At 32.7% G+C, this 23,065-nt stretch overlaps 1 protein-coding gene across 27 annotated transcripts in view; it reads left to right on the top strand.

Annotated features, from left to right (window-relative positions):
• LOC134542023 (basement membrane-specific heparan sulfate proteoglycan core protein) overlaps positions 1–23,065 on the top strand; it is a 649,742-nt gene that overhangs the window by 474,329 nt on the left and 152,348 nt on the right. For 11 of the 27 annotated variants that reach the window (XM_063385818.1, XM_063385827.1, XM_063385829.1 and 8 more), the window contains 5 exons: positions 1,533–1,658; positions 11,029–11,154; positions 12,637–12,750; positions 15,388–15,498; positions 22,557–22,673. In XM_063385818.1, coding sequence (XP_063241888.1) covers positions 1,533–1,658; positions 11,029–11,154; positions 12,637–12,750; positions 15,388–15,498; positions 22,557–22,673 — 594 coding nt within the window. Of the gene's footprint in view, positions 1–1,532; positions 1,659–8,354; positions 8,472–11,028; positions 11,155–12,636; positions 12,751–15,387; positions 15,499–22,556; positions 22,674–23,065 lie in introns of all 27 variants that reach the window. The other 16 variants (XM_063385841.1, XM_063385840.1, XM_063385838.1 and 13 more) reach the window with 9 other exon arrangements.

Raw genomic sequence — 23,065 nt, 5'->3', positions numbered from 1 at the left:
AGTGTTTATTGGTGAATGTGAAGCTAATGCATGCAATAATTAATCTCCTAATATGAAGTTGCTACATATTCTGTAACTGTAAATGTTGACTTATGAGTATGGCTCTCATCACTTTCCATTGAAATTTTTTTGTCACAAAGCATTGACGAAGCATTTAACTGAGTGTTGAAAGGTCACCGCTGAGTTGCATCAGAAATTAATTTCTCTGAAAGCTCCTGAAGAAATTGGATATGGCTGTGGTATTCAATCTACGTCGTGTGTAAGAAATGGCTGCTAAAGAAAAGAAATACACACACTTTTATAGCACAACAATTTTTTTCACAAATCAAAATGATTTATGAAAGACTAGTGATTGTATAATGTGAAGAACCAAAAATTTGCAGTCAATGAGTGGAATTTGTCTGTATTGAGATCTTATTTGAATTATTATGAATGAACTTTTCATTTTTTTTTTAGAATATATACATGAAAAGAATTTTGAAAATAATTCTCACCATGTCCATTTTTCTGTTGAAGAGAGAATAAAGCCAGATAACATTTTTAACATATTAAGTTAAATTAACAGTGCATAATGCATAAATGCATAGTACTATATGAACTAGCTGGCAACAAAAATAAAACTTGTAATTTACTTCAAATATCAGATGTATAGCACATTGGTTGAAGGTATGAATAGTATACGAAAGTAAGGGATGGAATGATTAGGTATATTATACTTTCAATAAAACTGCAGTTACAGTTGCAGTTTTTGAAATACCTCTTTACAGAACTAGTTACCTCCTTCTTTTACTTCATTTGGTAGTGGCTATCCACAAAGGTAAAACATTATTAGCAAATGTGTAGTGTTTTAAAATAATTTTACAATTTCTTATTGCATTAAATGTTGCTAATAACTTCTTAAAATTAAAATTGAAAACAAATTGTTTGTTTTTTGTAGCTTTAATTCAACACTTACACATCAGCATAAAATTGCACAGTGGTTAATTTTTTTCCCCATTGTAAACATAGTTTTTCATTTTCTGTATGTAATTGTACTGTGGACTATAAAAGTGTTTGTTTGAATTTTTTCTATACCATATTTCCTCTTTGTAGTTTTATATAGACTTCATGGAGTATCATATAAAGAATGACCAAAGACAGTATAATTTAGTGTGATTCCAAAGTTGAAGCTGCGTATTGTTGGGTTAGCTAGCGTATTTTGTAAGTAAGCCGTGGTAAGGATCTAAGCCATGCTAAGAATAAATACCTACTCGGTTATGCTTTGCTAGAATCTGTTGTAAGTATTGTTCTAGTAAAAATGTTTTTTATAGCTTTGAAAACTTAACAGTAATGCTGCTAGTTTGTGCATGGGTACATGACTAAATAATAAAACCAGCACAGTACAGGGTCTAAAATTTTGATAACCCAGTTAGTGTCTTAACATTTTGTAGCTTTGGTTGACAGAGGAGTGTGTTGGTAATACTGTAACTGGTTTCTCTCCATCTTGCATGTTTTCGGCGGGTGTTTCTAATGGCACTGCATGTGTACGGTAGTGGTGGAACTGTTCTGCCACCCGTGGGAATGGCCTTGCAAGGACAGCGTCATGTGTTTATCTCGAGAGAAGCATTGCGATGGGTTTCCGGATTGCTTCGACGATTCTGACGAAGTAGGATGTGAAGGTAGCTAACAGTTTCCTAATTTACTAAACACTGCAGTGTGGTCCAAATTGCTGCAGGCTTATTTCGTTCAAAGACGGTGCAGAAATTTGTACCTGCAGGAATAATCAAAATTATACATAAAACTAATTTGTATCTGTTTTGGTTTGGACTTCACTTTGATGACGATTTCTCAGTTATGTTCACCTACTTTTATTATGATTGTTTATTAATGTAACACAGTCATAGGAAAAGTTTGTAACAAGATGCTATTTTGCCCCTCAAAACTCAAGTTATAAACAAACTATACATCACAAAGATGGGTAGTAAAAGTTAGAGCAAAATAATTCAACATAGATACATCCATGAGTATTATAAACCAGTAAAAAAAAAAATTATAGTTGTTTATCGAAAATATATTTCATAGTACTTAATTTAAAATTTTGTTATGTTATATAATGACATTAAGTATCTAAATCTTCCAGCCTCTATTAGTAAAATTATGTTTCATTAAGCTATTTACAGGTTGTCAACAAACAAATGAAAACAAGATAAAATTACGAGTTTAAAAAAAGTGATGTTATTTTCCGATTTTTTTTTTTACGAAAATGGAGAAGGTTCGTTTTGTGAGTAGACTAAATACAATTATGCAGTTGTGATTATCAGTTTTAGAAAAGTTAATGCAAAATACCTGTTTACCTGTTACTAGTGTTCCATCAGAGAAACTTTTCAGCACATGTGGTATTTTTTATGGCACTAAAATACATTAATTGAAAAATTAAAAATGTTTTCTTAATAAAAATCTAGGAATTTTTTGATCAGTGCTGGTTTAGTTAAATGTTTTCTAAAACATTTTAACCAAAATGTGTTTTTATCCTTATCGGTTTGCAATCTGTGAATCAGCAACAGTTGTATCGGCATATCAGCAAAATTTTGTGAATCATACAGCTCTAGTTCCAATAACACAGTTTCTGGTTTTAATATTTGAGTAATTTTTTTTATTAATGCATGATCTTTATGAACAAAAATTATAACAATGAAATTTTTCAAAGTATAAAATGATAGGAATTTTTCTCTAGATGTTACAGTAAAAAAAATCTATGTAGCTGTACTTTTTATTTTCATATATATTTCTTGTAAAGTAAGGAACATTACTGAAGAATATTGAATTTTTTAGTTGCCGTTTTTTTTTTTTTTTTTTTTTTTTAGCTTATTCTCATCAAAATGTGTTGTATTGTTTCATGAACACATTATAAGTGACATATCAAATTGTTGAAGCAGTTTACCAATATACATGTTTGATATGTACTTATAAGTACATACCAAACATGTTTATTAATTATTAATGATGATAAAGACAAAATTTCCTTTTTTTAATAATGAATTATGCTCTTTTATAACACTATAAAATATGTACTTATAAGTACATACCAAACATGTTTATTAATTATTAATGATGATAAAGACAAAATTTCCTTTTTTTAATAATGAATTATGCTCTTTTATAACACTATAAAATCTTTGATTTATACTTTTTTTCAGATTTTAACAATTTTTTGCTAGTTGGAAAGACTTTATCTCCAAGTATATTCTACTTCATATTATTATTAATTCAGCAGTTCAGTTGAAATTCTGCACGTAACTCTCATTATTTAGTTTTGAAATTTTGTTTGGCTTTTGGCATTTCTTAGGCATGTAATGGCTTTTGATTACGTACTTAGAAATTCTTTTACATTCAATGGATTTGTTCCTTCTCAGTAAGATTGCTATTTATAAAGTTTTGTAATTGTATTTATAAATTAATTTTAAATTCTAATTACTAAATTTTTTTCTCAAAAATAAACACACGTTTTGAAAGTATTTCAAAAATTTCAGATTCACATTTTGTACTAATTTTTTTTCTTATAATTTTTATGAGCTTCGTTAAAGAGAAGAAAGTATCAGCAGCAATTTTTACCACATTGTACAGATGCAAATTTATAACTGTACAGTTGTACTTGATTTAGAAATGATGAGAGTTTATCTAGTTCAATAATGGCTTGCATGAAGAGCTTCTTCTTTTCTTTGTGCATGGGTATGTTATTTTTAATTCAAAAAGGCTGTTAATAATTATTTGAAATAAGGAATGTTTGGCTAGTGATTTATATCTGTTTCTTATAAATGATTAATGGTTTTCATGATTTATAGCTTCTTACAAAAATAATTTCATGCATGTTGATATTTAGGTGTGATTTTTTTTTAATTCCACCCATTTTGAAATTTATGCATGTGTACAAACTTTTTTTTTAATTTTAAGTGGCTTATGATTGTTCTTGTTTACTAGCTTGCAGAATCTGTACTTGCATAACTTAAGTTAGCATAGAAATTTATAAATATAAGAACATTTATTTTTTTACATTTATACATTTTTTTAACAGCCGACACATGCTTATGCTGTGTTAACTTTTTTATGTAGTTTAGTTATTTTTACTTGCATTGATGTATATACAGTAAATAATTTTGATTTGAGAATGTAGCTTATGTTTTTCATTCTAAAAATTTTACATAAATGTAAACTGTAGCGTGGTAAACTAGGTGGAACACAAAAAAAAAATACATTGGTAAGCTAGCGTAAGATTGCGTTGAAAGTATTTGAGTATTTTAAAAGAAAATTTAGTATGAACAATGCAATTAAGGAGTGTTTGGTCAACTTTGGTCAGCGGTAGTGATAGTTTTTGAAAGGTGTTATTATTTATTTCTTTATGAAGTTCATTTCACAATGATCATATAGATTTGTACCAATGAATGTGTGTAAATAGTTTTTTCTTGTAAGTTAGAGTAAAAAAAAGTGGCAATTTATTTCAAATTTATAAGCGTGAATGTATAAAATGTTATAAATTATGATATGAGTTCTTAAAATGCTTCTTGTGAAATCAGTATTCCAAAGAAAAACATCTTCTGAAGTTTGTAATGTGTTGGAGATTTGGCAACAGTGTGCACTCTATCAGTGCTATCTCCTGCAATCTTTTAGTGATATGGTCTATTGAAGTAATTTAGTCGGTAGGCCAAGTTCAGTGTCACCAATTATGTTGGCAGCATTTTGAAAATCTTTTATTATTATTATTTAACTATTGCAGTTAAAAGACAAATTAACAGCATTTGAAAATAATTTAGAGGTTTTCATATTTAAAAAAAGAAATAAATGGAAACACTTAAAGTTTTTCTTATTTTTTGCAAAATTAGCTTGAAATGTAAAATTGTATTTATTAGATAGGAATTATTGAGTTTGCATGGACATTTTTGGTTTTGCATGGAGACATACTACCTTAATAGCTAACAGTTGTTAATTTAGTAGATATAAGGTGGACATTTATTATTGCAGTATTGTTCAAAAATTTTTTTTAAGTATTTAGATGTTTAAATCATTAAATTAATAACCTTTAAACATTTGAGTATAAATTTATAGGTTTATTATTTTTTTCGTAGTTATGTCTGTAGGCTAATAGAAACTTAATATATTTTATCTATTTCTGAATCTTATTTTATTGTTATCATTGTGCTGCCATAGTTAAATATCATCCATCTTTGGTTTTGTAAGAATAATTCATACATAAGACAATTCACAGTTACAGAAAAAATATTGCTCAATTTTTTAAAATTATAAATAAGCTAACAAAATTAATTTTTAATATTACTTAATTTTTGATAAATGTTGAAAGTCGTGAATTATTGGAAATACTGAGTGGAATAAAGAAAAAAAATAATTACACAAGATGTGTGGATATGCTGTTTCTGTTTCGGGATATGTAATACGTTACGTTGAGTTTCATAATGTTTTTGCAAAATTTTTATTTTGGATTTTGCTAACTATTTTTAATATTTTACTTAAATTGAGCTAATGTGTGAGAAAGCCACATGAAGTATTGATAGTGAGTCTCAAAAAGTTGAGTTTTTTTTGTATGTCTTTCTAAAACATTTTTTTTTTGTTTTACAGTGCCGTAAGTTGTATGGTTTTTCAAAAAAAAAAAAAAAAAAAAAGCTAGGTGTTTGCAAGTCTTGGTGATCATTACAAAAGTAAAGGTTTGGTAAGGTTAGGTTAGCAACATTTAAAAAATATTTAAGGTAATTAAAATGCATGAATTTTTGCAAATTGGAGTTTTTGATTTTTCCAAATGAATATTTAAAGATTTGGTTGTTGTGTAGGACTATTAATTCGAGGAGAATTATTAGGTTTTTAGAATTAAAAGCAAATGAATATTGATGGAAAATTATCATAATCGCTGTTATTACATTTTCATAGGTTTTTAATATTTTTCGCATTAAATTTTCCTTTATTTTCTAATGATTTTACTAAACATTTTCCAGACATGCCAACAGTTATAAATCAGTCATTATATTTATTAATTTTTACTTCACACTTACGCTTGTGTGAATGGTATTTTAAAGTAGATCCTCAAGTGTCTCGCACATTGCTGATGCATTTTGTGTGTGCTGATTTCTTTTGATTTTGCGGTAGTCAATAGTTTTTCTGATTATTTCAAGAGGACGAAAATTTTTTTTAGTGTTTGGCCATAATTTGTGTAAATTTGATATAATATGAAAAAGAAAGTTTCAGTAGTGTTTTAGTAAAGTGTTCAGTAGTGTTTTTACACACCTCCTTTACCTATTACTAATTACCTGTCTTAAAAGTTGGTATCTGCATTTTCCCTGGACTTACATCAGCATTCCCACTACTGTGATTTTTCAGAATTCTGTTGGAGTTCAAAATCACACTTTTTTTTGGGTAATCAAATAACATTAGTACATAGTGCTCAAAACCAACATTTTTGGATTTTTACTTCTAATAAGTTGCGACTTTCAACATTTACCTAATTTTATGTAACCGAGAACATAAATGGTGATTTTATTAATTTTGGTTTGAAAGATGCAGCTTAAGCTTGTGGGTTTTGCTCATATGTTTATTTTGTAAATATATTCACAGTTATTTGTAATGAGTTTGCTGTGCTTTGAAGATATGCTGTTATTTTTTACTTCATAAATTTAAATTATTTTCATTTGATCGTAACACCATAAATATATTTTTCTTATTTTATTATACACTAGTAAAGTATCATAGGGACTTTTGAAAATTGTACGATTGGTGAACAGGAAATAAAATTGATATTACTTTACATAGAAAATTGACTGATGCATGCCAGATATTCAAGAATACTGTGCCAGCATTAATAATGGAGTCTAAATTTATATCAGTTTCTGGGTACAGTGATATTTTGAATAGCAAGGGTTAAAGTTTCTCTTTCATATTGATTGTTATGAATGTAGCTTTCCAACAATGCAATTTGTTTTTTATATTAGCTCTCAATATTAATTCCTTAAAATACTTGGGTCTTTATGGGGCAAGATTTTGTCTTAAGTTTATTGTACACAATAATATCAATTCACAGGTATAGAAGCTGTATATAATGATCAAATTTTTTGTTATACATCTGATTTAATTATACAATATCATTCTTAAATCCTGTGGTTCATCTGCGACTTTATTTGTGCCCACTCTCTTTTGATATCAACACTTGTAAAGGGAAAGGAGTTCTTTTCACTTGTGTGCATTCATTGAATTTTCTTTTACTAGCGAAAATTTAAATAAGCAGTAACAGAGACCAGTGTCTAACCACGGCAAGTATCATAATAAATGTTGTCTCTTGAAGTCATAATATTAATTCTTTCTACTCTATTTTTTTCCTGGCGTACTACAAATTAAGATTGGCACAATCGTCACTTTTTAACGAGAATCATATTTGGAGAGGGATAGGGGGAGGAGAAATAACTAGAGAGTTTTGGGTGGTATGGAATACATTCCAATGGAGAAACTGAAATTTTTAAAAAATAATCATATTTAAATACATTTCCGACATCTTGAAAATTCATTATCAAAGCTTTGGAGTAGATATTTGGCTACAGTTTTTTTTTTTCTTGATGGGGGAAGTGGTAGATGTCACCCCATTACCTTCCTATAGGACAAGCACAGTTACTATCTTAACATTCTCCAAAATGTGCATGTAACCACAGTTATGAGCAATGTTTTAGTAATGTTTAGGTCTTATTATTTCTGTACCTATATATGTTTTTTTTAATTTTCTGTATAATGATCTAATTGCTACCTTTTTTTTTTTTTTTAGCGAAGTCTGATCCTAAAAAGTTTGTCACTGAAACAACTTAAAACAGTGATGGAACAGACTTTTTTTTTCGTGTGAACAGAGCATAAGTGTTTGTCCATATGACCGTCTAATCAAAAATTATGAGAAATAAGAGGTTCCACATTACAACATTTCTGAAGTAACCCCAAACAACATACTTTATTTTAAGAGCTAACCTTTTATCAAAGTAAAATTTGCTTGAAAAATCACATTATGAGAACTTTTTAAATTAGCTAAATAACCAAACAGAAAAATTATAATGTCTTAATAGGATTTGAAGGTGTTGCTTTTGCATGTGCTTATGCACTTTCTTTACATTTTTTTTCGTTGATCTCTTTGGCAGTTCCATAAGTGTAATCCGTCGTAATCGGAGCGCACGGTGAAATTTAATTTTTTTAGCCAGAAGGTATTGTTGCAACTTCATAGCACAGCCTGCTCGTTGCTCCGGGGGTGGAACTCGTATGGAGGTGTGTGGTGGGTTGTGTGTGGGCACGGCGCTGGCATGTGACGTGCGGTGCTTCACGTGTACATATTGTGTGTGACGCAGAGGTAGCTCCTTGTCCTTCCTCCGACTTTACTTGCCAAGACGGCTCGTGCGTCGAGTTGAGTCAGCGGTGTGACGGTGTCGAAGATTGCCCCAATGGCGCGGATGAGGCTGGTTGCGGTACGCTTCACTTGTCATGCTTTTTTTTTTCCCCCTCTCCCCCATTTTGTGTCATTGGGGCCCCCCCTCGTGTGTTTTCCGTTGATACATTTATCGTCAGAACTGGCGGTTAGTCGTAGGTTCAGCTCTTTGCACATTTGGCACACACACACAGCATGTATAATAGACATAATACATTATTACACGTAGAACACTAAAGAAAAGTCTACTCTTCTAAAAATTTGTGTGATACCCTCACAAATGAGACCATTTGGATTTCTAACTGTAGGAAAGTGACAAAAAAATTGTAGATTGAAAAAAATGTTCTCTCAATAATGTTGTTTCCAATCATGTGTATACTCTAGTATATACTTTCATACACAAAGCTGTTAATCATAAGTAGGACCCTATATCATTTATGCAAAGGTGCATACAGATGGTTATATTTTTTTAATTTTATTTTTTTTAAACTAATTAACATTTGATTGGCTGAAATTTTTTTAATTTGGCTATGTACAGAAGAACATAAAAACTCATTTAAAAACTGTATTATACACATATATGTTACAATTGATAGCCCAGGTACAATGTTTATTGCATGAGTTTATTGACCAAGAAACCTTATTAAAGAATATTTATTTGTTTATATTATACTTAACTTTAAATATATTTATATGGCTTTTCATGAGCAATGAACGTGCTTCAGCCTATTTTGTGTTCTTTTTATGTTATTAGTAAGATTTTCATTTTGTGGATATTGCCTACTTCTTGGATTTTAAACTCAATAGTTTACATCAAACACAATAGCTTATGATATCAGCATTAACACTCTCAAAGTTGTGATGTACCTCCTTTGCAGCAGCCGTAATGTGACTGGCCGTGTCATTATGAAACATAGTCACATGATTGTATTTAGGAAGTAGGGTTTGTAGGTATGATGAGGGACCATATTTTGCTGTTCATAACATTCAAGACATTACTTAACACAAAGAAAATTGATTTCAGAAAAAATACCTGGGTTTTAATAATTTTAAAATTGGCTTTATATAACTAGTACATTTCAAATCTCAGCATACCATTTCTATTTTTTTTCTTTCCCTTTAGTAAAATGCTTTAATATCTTTTAGCATTGTATCATACAGCAACAAATAAATAATTTGTGGAATCTGTAACATGTGTTCTGCTTAAGCTTTTGTCTTGGTATCTTAATGCACTGTATCATACTGCACCAGTGATATCTTATGTGACAGTTAATTATATTGCACGCCAGATTTCTGTGAGTCCGTGATCTACAATAAAACACTTTTAGTCACCACAGACAGTATTCCATGTAGATCTTTAACGTGGTCTGGCAATATAACTTGTTTGTTGGCCACCCCGTCTCTTTGCAAATAAAACTCTTGAGGTTCAGAAACTGCAGTGGCACACCACTAGAGGCTCACTCATATCTGGCATGCATTATATACATTAAATCATTAATTAGTTTACTTTTTTTTTCCTGTAATCATTAATTTTGATTATTCTGTAAATTCACAAACACTTTTATAAACTAAACTTTATCAAAAATGAATACAGTAGAGCACCCCTCAACTGTAATTCCCACCAACGGAACTCCCGATATCCGGAACTAATTTTCCAAAAAAAATTAAAACATTACAAAACATCTCCAAAACATTTCCGCACTGGAACGAGGTTTTTTTTTCTTTTGCCTGACTACATGTCTTGTAAGCACGTGCGCGCGCACGTCTGTCAGACAGCTAATTATAGCCAGTCTTTCCCGCGCATTGCGTAAATACACCGCTGGTTTTCGCGTCGGACGTGAATTACTATAAAGATGTTTATGCTGTAAGTAGTTTTATTGTTTCACTATGTCAAGTAAATGGAAAATTCCAGCCGGCCCGAGAGTATGTACACCGACTCCCACTACACACGCTGACACACGTGATAGCAAGTAACATTTACTTCCAACGTGTGATGCATTCAGTTTGTAGACAATAATTTAGTGTACAAATATGTATTATGTACATATTTATACGTTAATATATGGTTAAACAGTCTACATTTACCTGTATTTCTCTCTCTCTCTCTCTCTGTGTTTTTAAACGAGATGCTTGAAGTGTTATTCTTGTGTATGTGAAATGTAAACTGTGCGTGGCAGTGACTATACACTCTCCAGGAAGTGTGAATCACTAGCACATCAACACAGAAGTAACACAACACTGCAGCTGTAGTCCTACTACCTCCCCCAAACCCTCTTCATCATCCTCTTCGCTCACGCACGCACCCACCCACAGAGATAAGAAACACTGCCTGCCAGCTTGCTTAAATGAAGGTCATTCAACCAGCCCAGAGGCCAGCTCTACCGCAACTCCCCTTACCCGGAATTTTCCCATAACCGGAATAGACCTCCCCCCAATGATTCCGGTTGAGGGGTGCTCTACTCTATATTTTTTTGTTTGCTTATGCTTATGAGTAGTTTTTGTGGTCAGTGTTTCGTGCATTGTTTTGTTAGTTTGTTTTGACGTGCTTTGTTTGCTGTTGTTTGTGGGTGGCTTCATGTCTGCTTGGACCACCGTAGGTGTGAGGGAATGCAGTCGAAGTGAGTACCGTTGTAGAGACGGAGGGTGTATCAGTGACGCCTACCGCTGTGACGGGTTCTCTGACTGCTCTGATGGAAGCGATGAGCAGAATTGCAGCACAGAAGGTTAATGTCGAATTCATTTTTTTTTTCCATTCTAAATTCTAATGTGTAATTTTCCTATGTTATGAGTGTTATGGTCGGCAGGAAATACAAGGTCCCAATGGTAATAATAAATTCTAGCAAATGAAAATAGTGTAGAAAATTTAAATGTTTCCGTTTATTTTTAAACTTGTATTAACATGAACACAACACTTTTATAACATTTACGATAATCTAATGCTCGCAGGTTTTTTTTTTTCATAGAAACATTTTAGTGAATACAAGCTCTTCTTTAACAGAAAGTTTTGTGTTTTATTAGAAGTAATAACATATCTCAATTCATTATTCATTGTATTAGTGGAAGCCATAAAAAATAGAACTGAGTAACTCATAGTTGGTAGTTTTACATGAGGTCTACTGTTAAAATCATAATAAACAGAATATTATGACACAAAATAATATTTTAGTTGCATAAAAATTATTTTGAATAGTTTTGTAGATTTTATGTCAACCTTATGCAACAACGGGGTTACTCTACATATTATTAACAATTAATTTTGAGTTATGGCTTATGGTGTGACTACATTAGAGTGTTGATGTACGCTTGAATCGTTTTCTGAACTGGTACTGTTTGGCACATTAAGTATAATGAACAGGAAAATAGTGTTCTTTTAAATAATATTCATTTAGGAACATGCATATTGCATACTAATACAAAATATTAATTAAAACACTTTCAGTACTTAAGTATATATGTACTACTAGCACAAAACTGAACTGTTATTAGTTCTGTTAGTTTGCTAGCCACCGCGAACTCCACTAGCGGCGGGGTCTCACCAAGGATAAGGATAGGAAGTTGCCAAACCTTACTACTATGTGTATGACCGTGTGACGGACTTAGGATAATGACACACACTCACTATTTGTATGTTTATGACCTATGATTTTCTGTTATAAAAATGAATTTACCCTGTTTTCACTCCATTGGGGATGGAATTTCATTGTAATATGTGGCAAAGTGTTGATCCAGGTTATGAGCTAGCTGTATGCCAAATCTCATCCAAATCCATTCAGCGGTTCAGGCGTCAAGAAGTAACAAACATACACACAAAATTTCACTTTTATAATATTAGTAAAATTATGTTCTTCGTTGTTAAGAGAGAAAAATATGTTTTTATTAAAACCTTATTGACTTAAAAGTACAGGTGTAATATTGAAAGTTTAATAAGGTAATGTGAAAGTGCTTTTACCTTAATTTAAGTATGCTAATTTAGCTTTGATTGGCAAAGAGCAATAGAATTTTGTTGCTTGTTGAAATTATATTATTTTAGTGTTGAGGAAATATTGTTGCAGTAGATGCATGGTAGTAATTTTAGTGTATGCTTTGGTACCTGCATTGTCATTTTGTTATGAACACTTTTGTTTGCTAGATTTTTTTTTTAGTGTTAGTGCTTGTCCTAGTTGCATTGTTTTCTGCTAGCAAAAGCTTTTGATTGGTTTTGCCAGCGTCAACATGCAGGCCTGAACAGTTTACGTGCGGTAACGGAGAGTGTGTGGATGCGTCAAGAAAGTGTGATGGTCAGTTTGATTGTATTGACTCATCAGACGAACGAGACTGTGGTAAGTCATCACAGTTATAATGCATAATCTACTTACATTAATTATCTCCATTAACATTTTAAAGAAAATAATTTGGATACATAGCTTAAAGAACATATAACTCACGTATATGGTTATCTCTTTTTTTTAATTAAATGCAAATTTATTAAATTTTTTTTTTTAATTTTCAATGAACACTTATGTAACTAATAAATGTAACGTTTTTGAATTCTTTTTTGTCTTGGAATTGATTTTTAATACCAACTCTGCTTATGCTGAAGATTTTTTCCATAGTACGCTATGATGCTGATTGATGGGAGGCGTGTAAGGAAATGTGGCAACGTAGTATCATTCAGCCCTGTCTGTGTCTGTGACACTTTCATGAGTGATGAGTAACTTTCATTGGAATTGCACAGAAATGTTTCTTTGCTGTGTTAACATTCTGATAATTGGTACCGTATTTTAATTTTGTACAACCAGCATGTGTTACCGTCCTTTTAGAGGTAGCACTTTAATTCCACTTATGTATGCTGGATTGGCTACTGTAGTGGATACTATGCTAAATCTAAAGAGATAGTTTTATAGTAATAATGTAGGTAGGGCACTGACCTATTGTAATTAAAAGAATAAATATGTGAGCACCTTGAAAATAAATAAAGTTATATATAATGTTTGGTAAACTTATTCCCTGTTTTATCGCATAATCGTCGCACGGGCATAATCATCTCATTGTCCTTCAACCCTTTTTTTTCTCCCCCTTGTAGTAATAGTTGGTCGTATAAAAAATTACTTTAGATAGAAGTTGTTAATACTAGTTTATGATTTCACAGTAAATTAGAATGGGTTTAATAGGGTACATGGTATGGAATTTAAGATTTTATTATTTTTTTAATTCTGCTCCTGTTTTTTTAACCCATTTCTGCTTTGGTGCATTTTAGCACAAATTGTTTCAGACAAATGTTTTAAATAAAAATTATACCATTTACAAATAATTTGAACGGATTTGATCATCTGTTTACTAAGGGAGTTAAGAATATTTTTGTCTTCCAACCCTCGTTTTTCCTGTTTTTTCCACCCCTTTCAGTTATGGTTGGTCGTATCAAAAAATGTATTTAGACAAAAAGTTTTTGGTAATACCACTACGAGTTATAATACGTTCAAATGTTCATATTATTATCTCGGAGTGATAGTAATTTTTCTGTTTTTCAAAAAACCTCAATTTTTACTCTTTTGGTCGGATATTGCTCATTAACAATTTGACCGAGATTTGTCATTATTATATTTTATATCAGTTTGGAAGGGATTTGTGAAAAATTATGGCAGTTATTGTGTTCCTAAAAATGTGATACACATAAACATACATAAACTTTTGAGTTGACAATGGTTTTGGGGTATATGGACCATGAAATGAAAAACTATATAAAAATTATTTTACACAAATATTAAATAACAAAATAAAAGGTAGAACTCACCCTTAAATTTTGTGACATTATTAGTTGCTTTTTTTTTTTTTGGGGGGGGGGGGGGGTATTGAAATGACTGTAAATATTATTAGACTATGTAAATTATTTTTAATACATGTATACAATTTTTGTTTGTAAATAGTCTTATGTAAGAAGTGGTTTGGATTTAAAAATTGGTTATTTAATTAACAATTGTGGATAAGACATTAATTGGTGGATGTATAGGTTTATTTTTTTTGTAGTGTATATACATTCTGTTAGTGCTTAAGTTTGGGTTTGGCACAAAAAATGCATGGGCATTTGTGGTACCTAGTTTATTTGAATGTAAATACGAGTATAGCCACAATCAGAATGACCAGATGATTGTTATGACAGAAATTTTATTTTATTTAAGAGAGCAGTTCAGAAAATTAGGTGATACATCCAAAAATTGAATGACAGTTCAAACTTTTGGGGTTTGGTATTTATATATTTTAAGAATATTTCAGAGTGTATTAAAAGCTTAAGAAAAGCTTAAGATATCAGTGAATTTTGCTGTAGTGGTCTTACTTTAGAGTTATTTTTTTATACAAAATTCTAATATTTCTATAATTTTTTTATAATAAACTGAATAATAATACACTGAACTATTTTCTTTATTGTGTCAGCAGTTTTTTTTTCAACTCAGTAGGTAAATTTGTTTGTTTAGTAATTAAAAAAAGCAATAATTTATTTATTTATTTATTTATTTATGAGTAACTGTTATTAGACTGAATTAATTTTTTTTTAATAATTTTCTTAAGGTATGTAATACCTTGAATTTTGGACATTAAAATTTTTACTGTGGTTTTTATGCAATGACTTCTTTTATTTTTCAAAATATTAAGTTAATATATCTTTTCTTATATTATTATTATTAATTTTTTTTTTGTGAATGAGTCTTAAAATTTCTTCAAATTAATCATAGGCTGGAAAACACTGGGGAAAATTTGGCGTATCTTCCAAAACAGCTCATTTGTTAATTCTGCATTAAAGAATTTGATATTTTATTTTAATGGAAAATTGGGGGTAGGTACTCTTTGGTTTTTCTTTCGTCATTTAATGCACGTGAGAGTATTGAACTATCGTTTGGTTATTGTTATGATTTTACTTTCTCCCCCACTTCACACTTTGCTTTGGGCGCCGCTGGCATGTGGCTTATCTTTTGTCCGCAAAGGGGTGTGCACCCCGGAGCAGTTCCGCTGTGCCAATGGCAACTGTATCCCCGAGAACCAGCGATGCGATAGCAATCCGGATTGTGGCGACGGCTCTGACGAGCTAGACTGCGGTAGGTAGCTTAGCGCCTGTGGTGGGTGTTGTCCCCTGGCAGCAAGCGTGAATTTTGAAGAGGGTGGGTGCATGGGGCACTCAAATCTTGTATTTTTTTAGACTTCTGGATATAGAGTTTTAGAGTTGTAGCAGCAACCAAAGTAATTGACAGTGATGTGGCATGCAGTATAGGGAAAAGAATCAACATCCCTACCTGTGCATGCACAATGTTCTCCAGTCAGTTGGCAGGTTAACTTTACTTTCGACAATTTCTGAATTCGCGCTTGCTGGCCTTGGGTTGGCGATCTCGCGTGCTGAGCCAGCGGCTGAGGTGCTGGCGTTAGTTTCTGCCGAGCGAGTTGATTAGGTGCTGGATTTCTTTGGTGTTTGTAAACCCTTAATTAAGGCTGAATGCTGAGCCTGCTGCAGGCTGGAAGCAGTTGAGGATGATGGTATGATGAATTAATTATAACAAGTACTACGTAGGCATTTTTTTTGGAAAATGTTATTATTTCTGACTGTAATCAAAGGAGTATTCATTTTCCTTGAGATGAAAATAAGCAGCTAAAAATAATTAAAAGTTGCTAAATTTCAAGACTTAGATTTAACATCTTAACAAAAAAGATTATAAATTCAATTACATGTATAGTTATTCAAAAGTTCTTGTAAATAGTGAATAATGTTATATATACTTTTAACTATTAATTTTTTTTGGATCACACATGCATTAGTGATTAGTTTTTCAAGTTTTTTTTTTTTTTTTTGAGTTTCAGTTGTTTTGTGACTTGTGCTGCAGACTTTCACTGCAGTGAAAGTTAAAAAAAAAATTATATTTTCACCCTGGCTATTTATTTGGTTTTAATAATGTTAGAGACAATAAAATTTGTCAGTTATTTGCCTGTTTTCTATCAAATTGATTTCTAACTCTTGTGTTAATTTGTGAATATGCAAACACGGGCAAAATTAGAGTGCTCTTAGGTTTTTTTTATAATAGCGCAGAATTCATCAGTTTTGTCTATACTCCTCTGTTCAATATGTACTCTATAAAAATTTCAATAAATATGTGAAAATTTTTAACTCCTGAGATATAATAGTGCTTCCAGTTCTATGTTTGGGAGATAGCTGTTGGCACCTTAAAGCATGATTTTGTGGGGCTAGTATATAGTTTTTGAGTGGGAATGAAATATGCTTGTGTTTTTGGAATTGGAATGTTGTGTGCTTATGGTCAGGTATGGGATCAAATACTACCTACAGTGCTTGCAAATATTTAAAGATTTTTTGTAAACATTTTTATTTTCTAAATATGTATAAAAATTACTAACAATCTGAAATGAAATTTTTTTGAAACAATCTTGTTTTTATTAGGTGTGAGTTTAGAAAACTGTTCATAAATCTGTTTAACATGATAGTAAATTAAAAATATATAATCGATGTAGATGTGCACAGTGATTGTTTGCAAAGAAAAATGGCAGTTTATAAAAAGATTTTGGTTTTGATAGATTATAGTTGGTTTATGTTGTATAAGGATGTACCGAGTGGTTATAATTAATAGTTATCCTGATCATAGGTGACGTAAACCTGCCCCTCGAAATTACGCTGTTCGATTTGCATGGTTTTGAAGTAATGACACCAATAAATTACGGCATGATTTGAAGTGGCACGGTCATAGATTCAAAGTAGTGCTTTTTTTTAATGTGAATTTGTATTTCTATGCGCACACTGTGGCAACAGCACTTGTGTAGCATTAAATATAATACAATGAATTAATAATGTGATGAATCAGCAAACAATCATTTGCTTTCTCCTTAATAGCTATTCGCTTCCTTCATTTCGTATTTATCTCAGAGGACAGTCCTATTGTTCAGACAACATTTATATTATGCCATCCCGCATGTCAGGAGCATCTCTGGAGAGAAAATTCGGAAGTTTTCAGGATTAGTTTACCTCACACCTAATAAGATGCGATAGTGGCAAACATGGCTGACACATTTAGTAAATAACACAGTTGGAAATTATGTTAAATAATCCACTTGCCCTGTTTTAAGGTTATTAAATCACAAACCATTGACCTTTACAAATGTATGTCTTTCCTCCAGTGATGCACCAATAAATTCTATACATTTGAGTAGGGAATGTTCTTATTTACGTTTTGCACAACTGTATATGAGTGATGTAACACTGCAGTGTTGTGTTCCTGTGAGGGACATCGTGAAGTGCTCGTAATTTGGTTTGTGTTGTTTACAACCTCAGCAGAAGACAAAGCACGGATATGATGTTCCAGGAACTGTGTCAAATGTATTACAAATGTTGGCAATTCATTCGTAGTTGATTATAACTGCCACTGTCTTTTAGAGTCTATATTCAATTTATCTGCGACCAAGAACCTTTAGAAAGCCTTGTACATTCCACTGCATTGTCCAATAGTCAACGTCAGCGGTTCCCAACCCTATGATTGTCTTTTCTTTTGGCAGAACCCCAACTCCTTCAAAGGAGTTATTTGACAATAATTGTGCCTGCTTTATATGACATTTTACCTGACTCACGGAACCCCTGTGACCCTGCCAAAGAACCCCGGGGTTCCACGGAACATCTTATTGGGAACCGCTGGTCTACGTAATATAATAATGTGACAGACTCATGCTGCACAATTGGCTGCATTAACGTTTTAATGTTGACCAAATCAATTAATGTTTATTCCCATACCCAGTATTCAAGATAGTCCATGCTTCACTGTAATTTGCACTTCTCACTGGGATGAATTTGAAGAGCTCTTCTACTTCGCCTTGCAGTACCTCCTTCAAGTGTTCTAACTTTTGAGCACCAAACAACATTTTGTTGTCGTGAACGGCTGCTTCAAACAAATCTTTGAATGTTATCTACTCCCGGAGATTTTTTCCGCTAAATACTGGCAATTGTAATTTTGATAACCCAAGTTCACTACCGCCTTATTTTGCTGCGTTTATTTTGCCTTTTTCCTGACTTGTATGTCTGCTTATGTTACAAATAGTGATGTTAACCTGCTTTGAGCTTCACCTTAATCTACTTCCTGACATTTTCTGCCTCGACATAGATATTTGTCAACAGTATCAATCTTGTTTACCATAAGCTCAACCCATTATTTTTGTGTTTAGAGATAGCACCTATATAACCAACTGCAATTTTTTTAACAGCTTTTTCAGCACGTGTCACATTTTGTTTCTACACTTTTTTTTGCTGATATCAATTCCTTTTTTGGCATGTATTCTTGCGTTTATCCCGACAAATTCAATGAACTCAATTCACAAATTCAGCCCGGAGAACAAAAAAACTTTGTGTGACCAATGTTACTGTTGGAAGTACAATTTCACTTCTTGACTTGGTATTAACTAGACCATAATGTGTGGATGTTGGAGAAAGGGAACAAAACAGTTATATATTTAAAAAAAATCATTTGCTAGGAAATAAAACTTGCTAAGAAAAATATTTTATCCATAAATGAGTATTCTTGTGTATTTATTTTTTTTAAATTTTGAACATGAGAGTGTGATTTTAGCTTTGCTTTTTTTTAACATCATAATAAATATATATATAATTTTTTTTCTGTTATTTTGCATTATGCTACGAGTAACAGGTGCTAGTAATTAATATGAGTGTGGTCTTTCTAATTTTAAAGCATTAAGAGTGTGCTAGGTTATTTATATAAATTGCATTGCTTGGCATATGTGTGTTATTTTTTGCATGGGATTTGCAGAGACTTGCGCGGCAGATCAGTTCACGTGTTGGGACAGGACTTGTATAGACGGTGCACGCCACTGCGATGGTTCTCCCGAGTGTAGGGATGGAAGTGACGAGATTGGCTGCGCTACGGTTGAAAGTGGGCGTATGTGCCTTGGGACATTGCCGAAAGTTTTCAAACCATTACTTTGACTTTGAACGCACTCAGCATCTGTGGTACTTCCATTCCTCCTACCGTGTAATTTTAAAAATTGATATGTTTATTTAACAAAGTAAGGAATAAAATCATGCAAAAATATATAAGTATAAAGCATGATTGAACTTTTTCTAGATGCTCTCAAACTGAGCTAAGCCATATTTTATTGTAAATATATACCAAAATTATTTACTGCAGGACTCCTAAAGAAATGGTTTGAGATTTTTCTCTTCTGATATAAACTAAAAAAAAAAAAAGAGAGATGTAAAAATTTAGTGCTTTTTCCACTAATGCCTGTTCTCTTGCCTGGCTGCTTGTTTGTGTTGTTAATGCTTCTGTTGCTCCACCTGTTTGCTGTCGTTATGAGTGTTGCTGTCTAATTTTATTTGTTGTGTTTTGGGCCTGGTGCATTTGCAGATCTATTGCTACATTTTGTGAAATAAACTGCAGTTTTATTTAAGTAAAAATTATAAATTTATAAAGGTACAAGTTAAGTTAAACATGGCATTTACAGTTTATCTACAATTTAAAACATTAATGTGTGATATGAAGGTAAGTATATTTGTTTGGGTAAATTTGTCTGTATGTGATACATCATTATCGATACACTGAAAATGCATGCAAAAATTTTTTATGACGTGAGACATCGCCGACTTACTGATTGTGGCCTCTTAGAAACAAAATTTATCTCGTGTGTGCTGTTTGTGTATGTATGTTTTTAACAAATATTTATTGCTTTATAGAGTAGAAGTAGTTAGATAAGTTATCTCATAACTTTAATGTGATTTTGTAGAGTGTATGTTCAAATTTGTATTAAATCAGTGATCGTATACACCACCGATTCTTATAACAAATTATTAAGGCTGAAAAGGATGTGAAATATGACAAATTTACAGCTTTCAGATTTTGAGGTAAAATTTCGTAACTTTACATAAAGTGTGTTCCCACCCATTTATTTTCATGTCAGTGCTTAAAAATAATGTCTAAGAGTAACCTCTTACAAGGAATTAAAAATTTGATTTACTTTTAATTACATATTTGCAGCAAATTTTGGTTGTCAGTTAAGATAGATGGTTATTTTCCTCTAATTATTATTGCAGTTTACCAGGATTAAAATTTTAGTTCATTAATGTTACATAATTGCAAAGTAGCTTACTGGTTTTCCTACCCTCATACCAAGAAGATTTTATTGTATTTTTCTTAATATATACCTTTTCATTTTTAGTCCTTTAAAAATATTATTTTGTCCTTGTGCATGAATTATCTTAGCAGTTACCATAATAATAAAGTTGTGTGTGAATTGCCTATTGACAGTATATCACCCAGTGAGAGTCAGGTTTCTGAACACATGGCACCCCCTGAAAGGTGACGCAGGATAATGCAAGATAGCAAAGCTGTGATGGAATGCTTGGGCGGAAAGCAATTGTGTGCACTCTTAAGAACACCCTGTGGCCACTGGCAACCTCTCTGTCAGGTTTTATATCTCCGTATCTCTGGGAAGCAGTGGTGGATCTACAGATGGGCTAAGAGGGTTCTTAACCGGCCCCCCCCCCCCTCCTCCTTTACCTACCAGTCTTGATTCACCTGTGAACTGTATGTGTAATGGTAACAGACATAATTTTTAAATCTTAAGGAAATGTTTAAAACTTATTCAACATTAGAAGTTTCTTGGCTTGTGGGTTCTAGCCGCTTCTCTGTCGAATGTTTCACCGTCGTTTTGATTGACCTTGCAGTCATCATCTTCAGGGTAGTAGCTACCGACTTGAGGCTTTGGAAATTCTCCTACCTTTAAATACTCTCGTCTGATTGACTGCAGCTGCGGTTCAATCAGAATCTTCCTTTCTTATGGTTGGCCGGTTGGTTTGGCCAGTGGGAGCTGGGCCTCTGTGATTGGTTGGGACTGCTTGCCAATCAGTGGCCTCTTCTCTCCTGGTTGGCTGGGGGTTGTCTGGCCAATCAGGGTTGGTCTGTCTTTTGTGGGATGCAGAGCTTGGTTTTGAGAACACCTCAGTATATAACTGCTACCCGGAAGATGGCGTCGGCAAGGTCAAACGAAACATCTGTGAAATCTTCAACCTCGATGCAGCTGGAACCCACAAGCCAAGCAACTTCATACAGTACCCCTGGAAGCCTGCGATCTTTATATACTTAACATTACATCGCAGTTTTTTGGTGAAATAAATAACAATAATTTTCTCAATTGGCATTTATTTTATAGTTTTTTTACAATTTAAATTAATAATTTTTAGTGCACTTGCATCACTATTGTTTTGAGGGGCAATTTATGGAATTGCATCACTGCACTGGTAAAATTTCCAGATTACTGTTTTATGCTTTAGGATATGACACGTTTTGAATAAATGCAGGCTACACCTCCCCCTCCCGTTCTTTTACGAAATCCTGGATATGCCACAATTGTGAATGAATCGCTGTAGATCAAACTCCACATGAGACATGAAGGTTCACTCCAGCTTCTTTGTCTTTAGCTCTTGCGTTTGCTGATTGAGGAATAAAGTTTTAGAAGTAATGCTCAAGGGAAATTATTGGCTGGAGAGAACTTAAATAGCATCCTCTTATAAGGATAGGTAATGGCACTTGGATGCTAAACAGTGTGCAAATAAAAATTTTCATTTGGTAACCTTTGGAGAATTCTGAAGATTTTTTATGGTTAGCATTCAAGAATAGCAAAATTATTTGATAGTGACATTTAACGATAAACATTCCACTGGCAAATGCAACTTGTGTACGAGACACCTTTAGCATTCTCCTGCCTTCCGACCTTTGAATGTTCTGGGTACCCCCACGAACATCGCTCGTAAAAACGTTCCTTTGCTTAATCCAACTCTGAATGTAACTTCTGTTGCAAAGCTTCCTGAAGTTATGTACACAGTTGAACTTTATAATGTTTTTTTCAAACTTTGCAACACGAAAACTCTCAGGACATGATGTCTACAAATTTAGCAGCATAATAATGTATGTTAGTAAGTTTCTCTGGAGTAACAGAAAAAAAAAATATTTACACTGAAGAATTTTTGCACGGTTCTAATCTGCGAGCTGTACATAAGGCTTTTTTTTTTTTTTTTTGCTATTTTTAAATGATCAATTCAAAGATGAACATTGTTGTGTGTTAGGTGAACCACAGTGGTTTGTTGGTGTTTGGTTTCCAGAGCCAGCGACGTGTCAGCTTGACGAAGTACGCTGCGGTGATGGGCGCTGCCTGTCTGCTGCGTACCACTGCGATGGGTACAGGGACTGTAACGACGGGGCTGACGAAGTCAACTGCTGTAAGTCTGACCGTCTGCACTCTACGCATCTCCTTGCTTCCTGCACACGACAGGAGGGTTGTCTTGACCGAGCCGGCTGAAAGAACGGTCGTGGGAGGAGGGGAAGTGGAGATGCAGCTGAAGGCGTGATTGCCCTGAGAAAACCTTTGGGCTCACAGCAGCTTTTCCCGTGTTTCCCATTGCAACAATACAATTTGTTCTATCGTTAAGTTATTGGTGGGTTGATTCCGATTCTGAAATAAAAAGATTCCATTGATTCCAATGGGATCGTTTGAAATCATATTCCAGTGGTTTAGGAGTTTAAGCTGATGTTCTTGACTATGATTACTGTATATTTTTAATATGAGTATCAATGTTGATTTGTTGATTCCTTCCATTAGGATTTTCATCCA

This window comes from Bacillus rossius (genome assembly GCF_032445375.1).
Source record: "Bacillus rossius redtenbacheri isolate Brsri chromosome 4 unlocalized genomic scaffold, Brsri_v3 Brsri_v3_scf4_2, whole genome shotgun sequence".
Classification (NCBI taxonomy): Eukaryota; Metazoa; Arthropoda; class Insecta; order Phasmatodea; family Bacillidae; genus Bacillus; species Bacillus rossius.
Note: the sequence above shows the minus strand (reverse complement) of the source record. Positions and strands in the feature narration are given on the sequence as shown.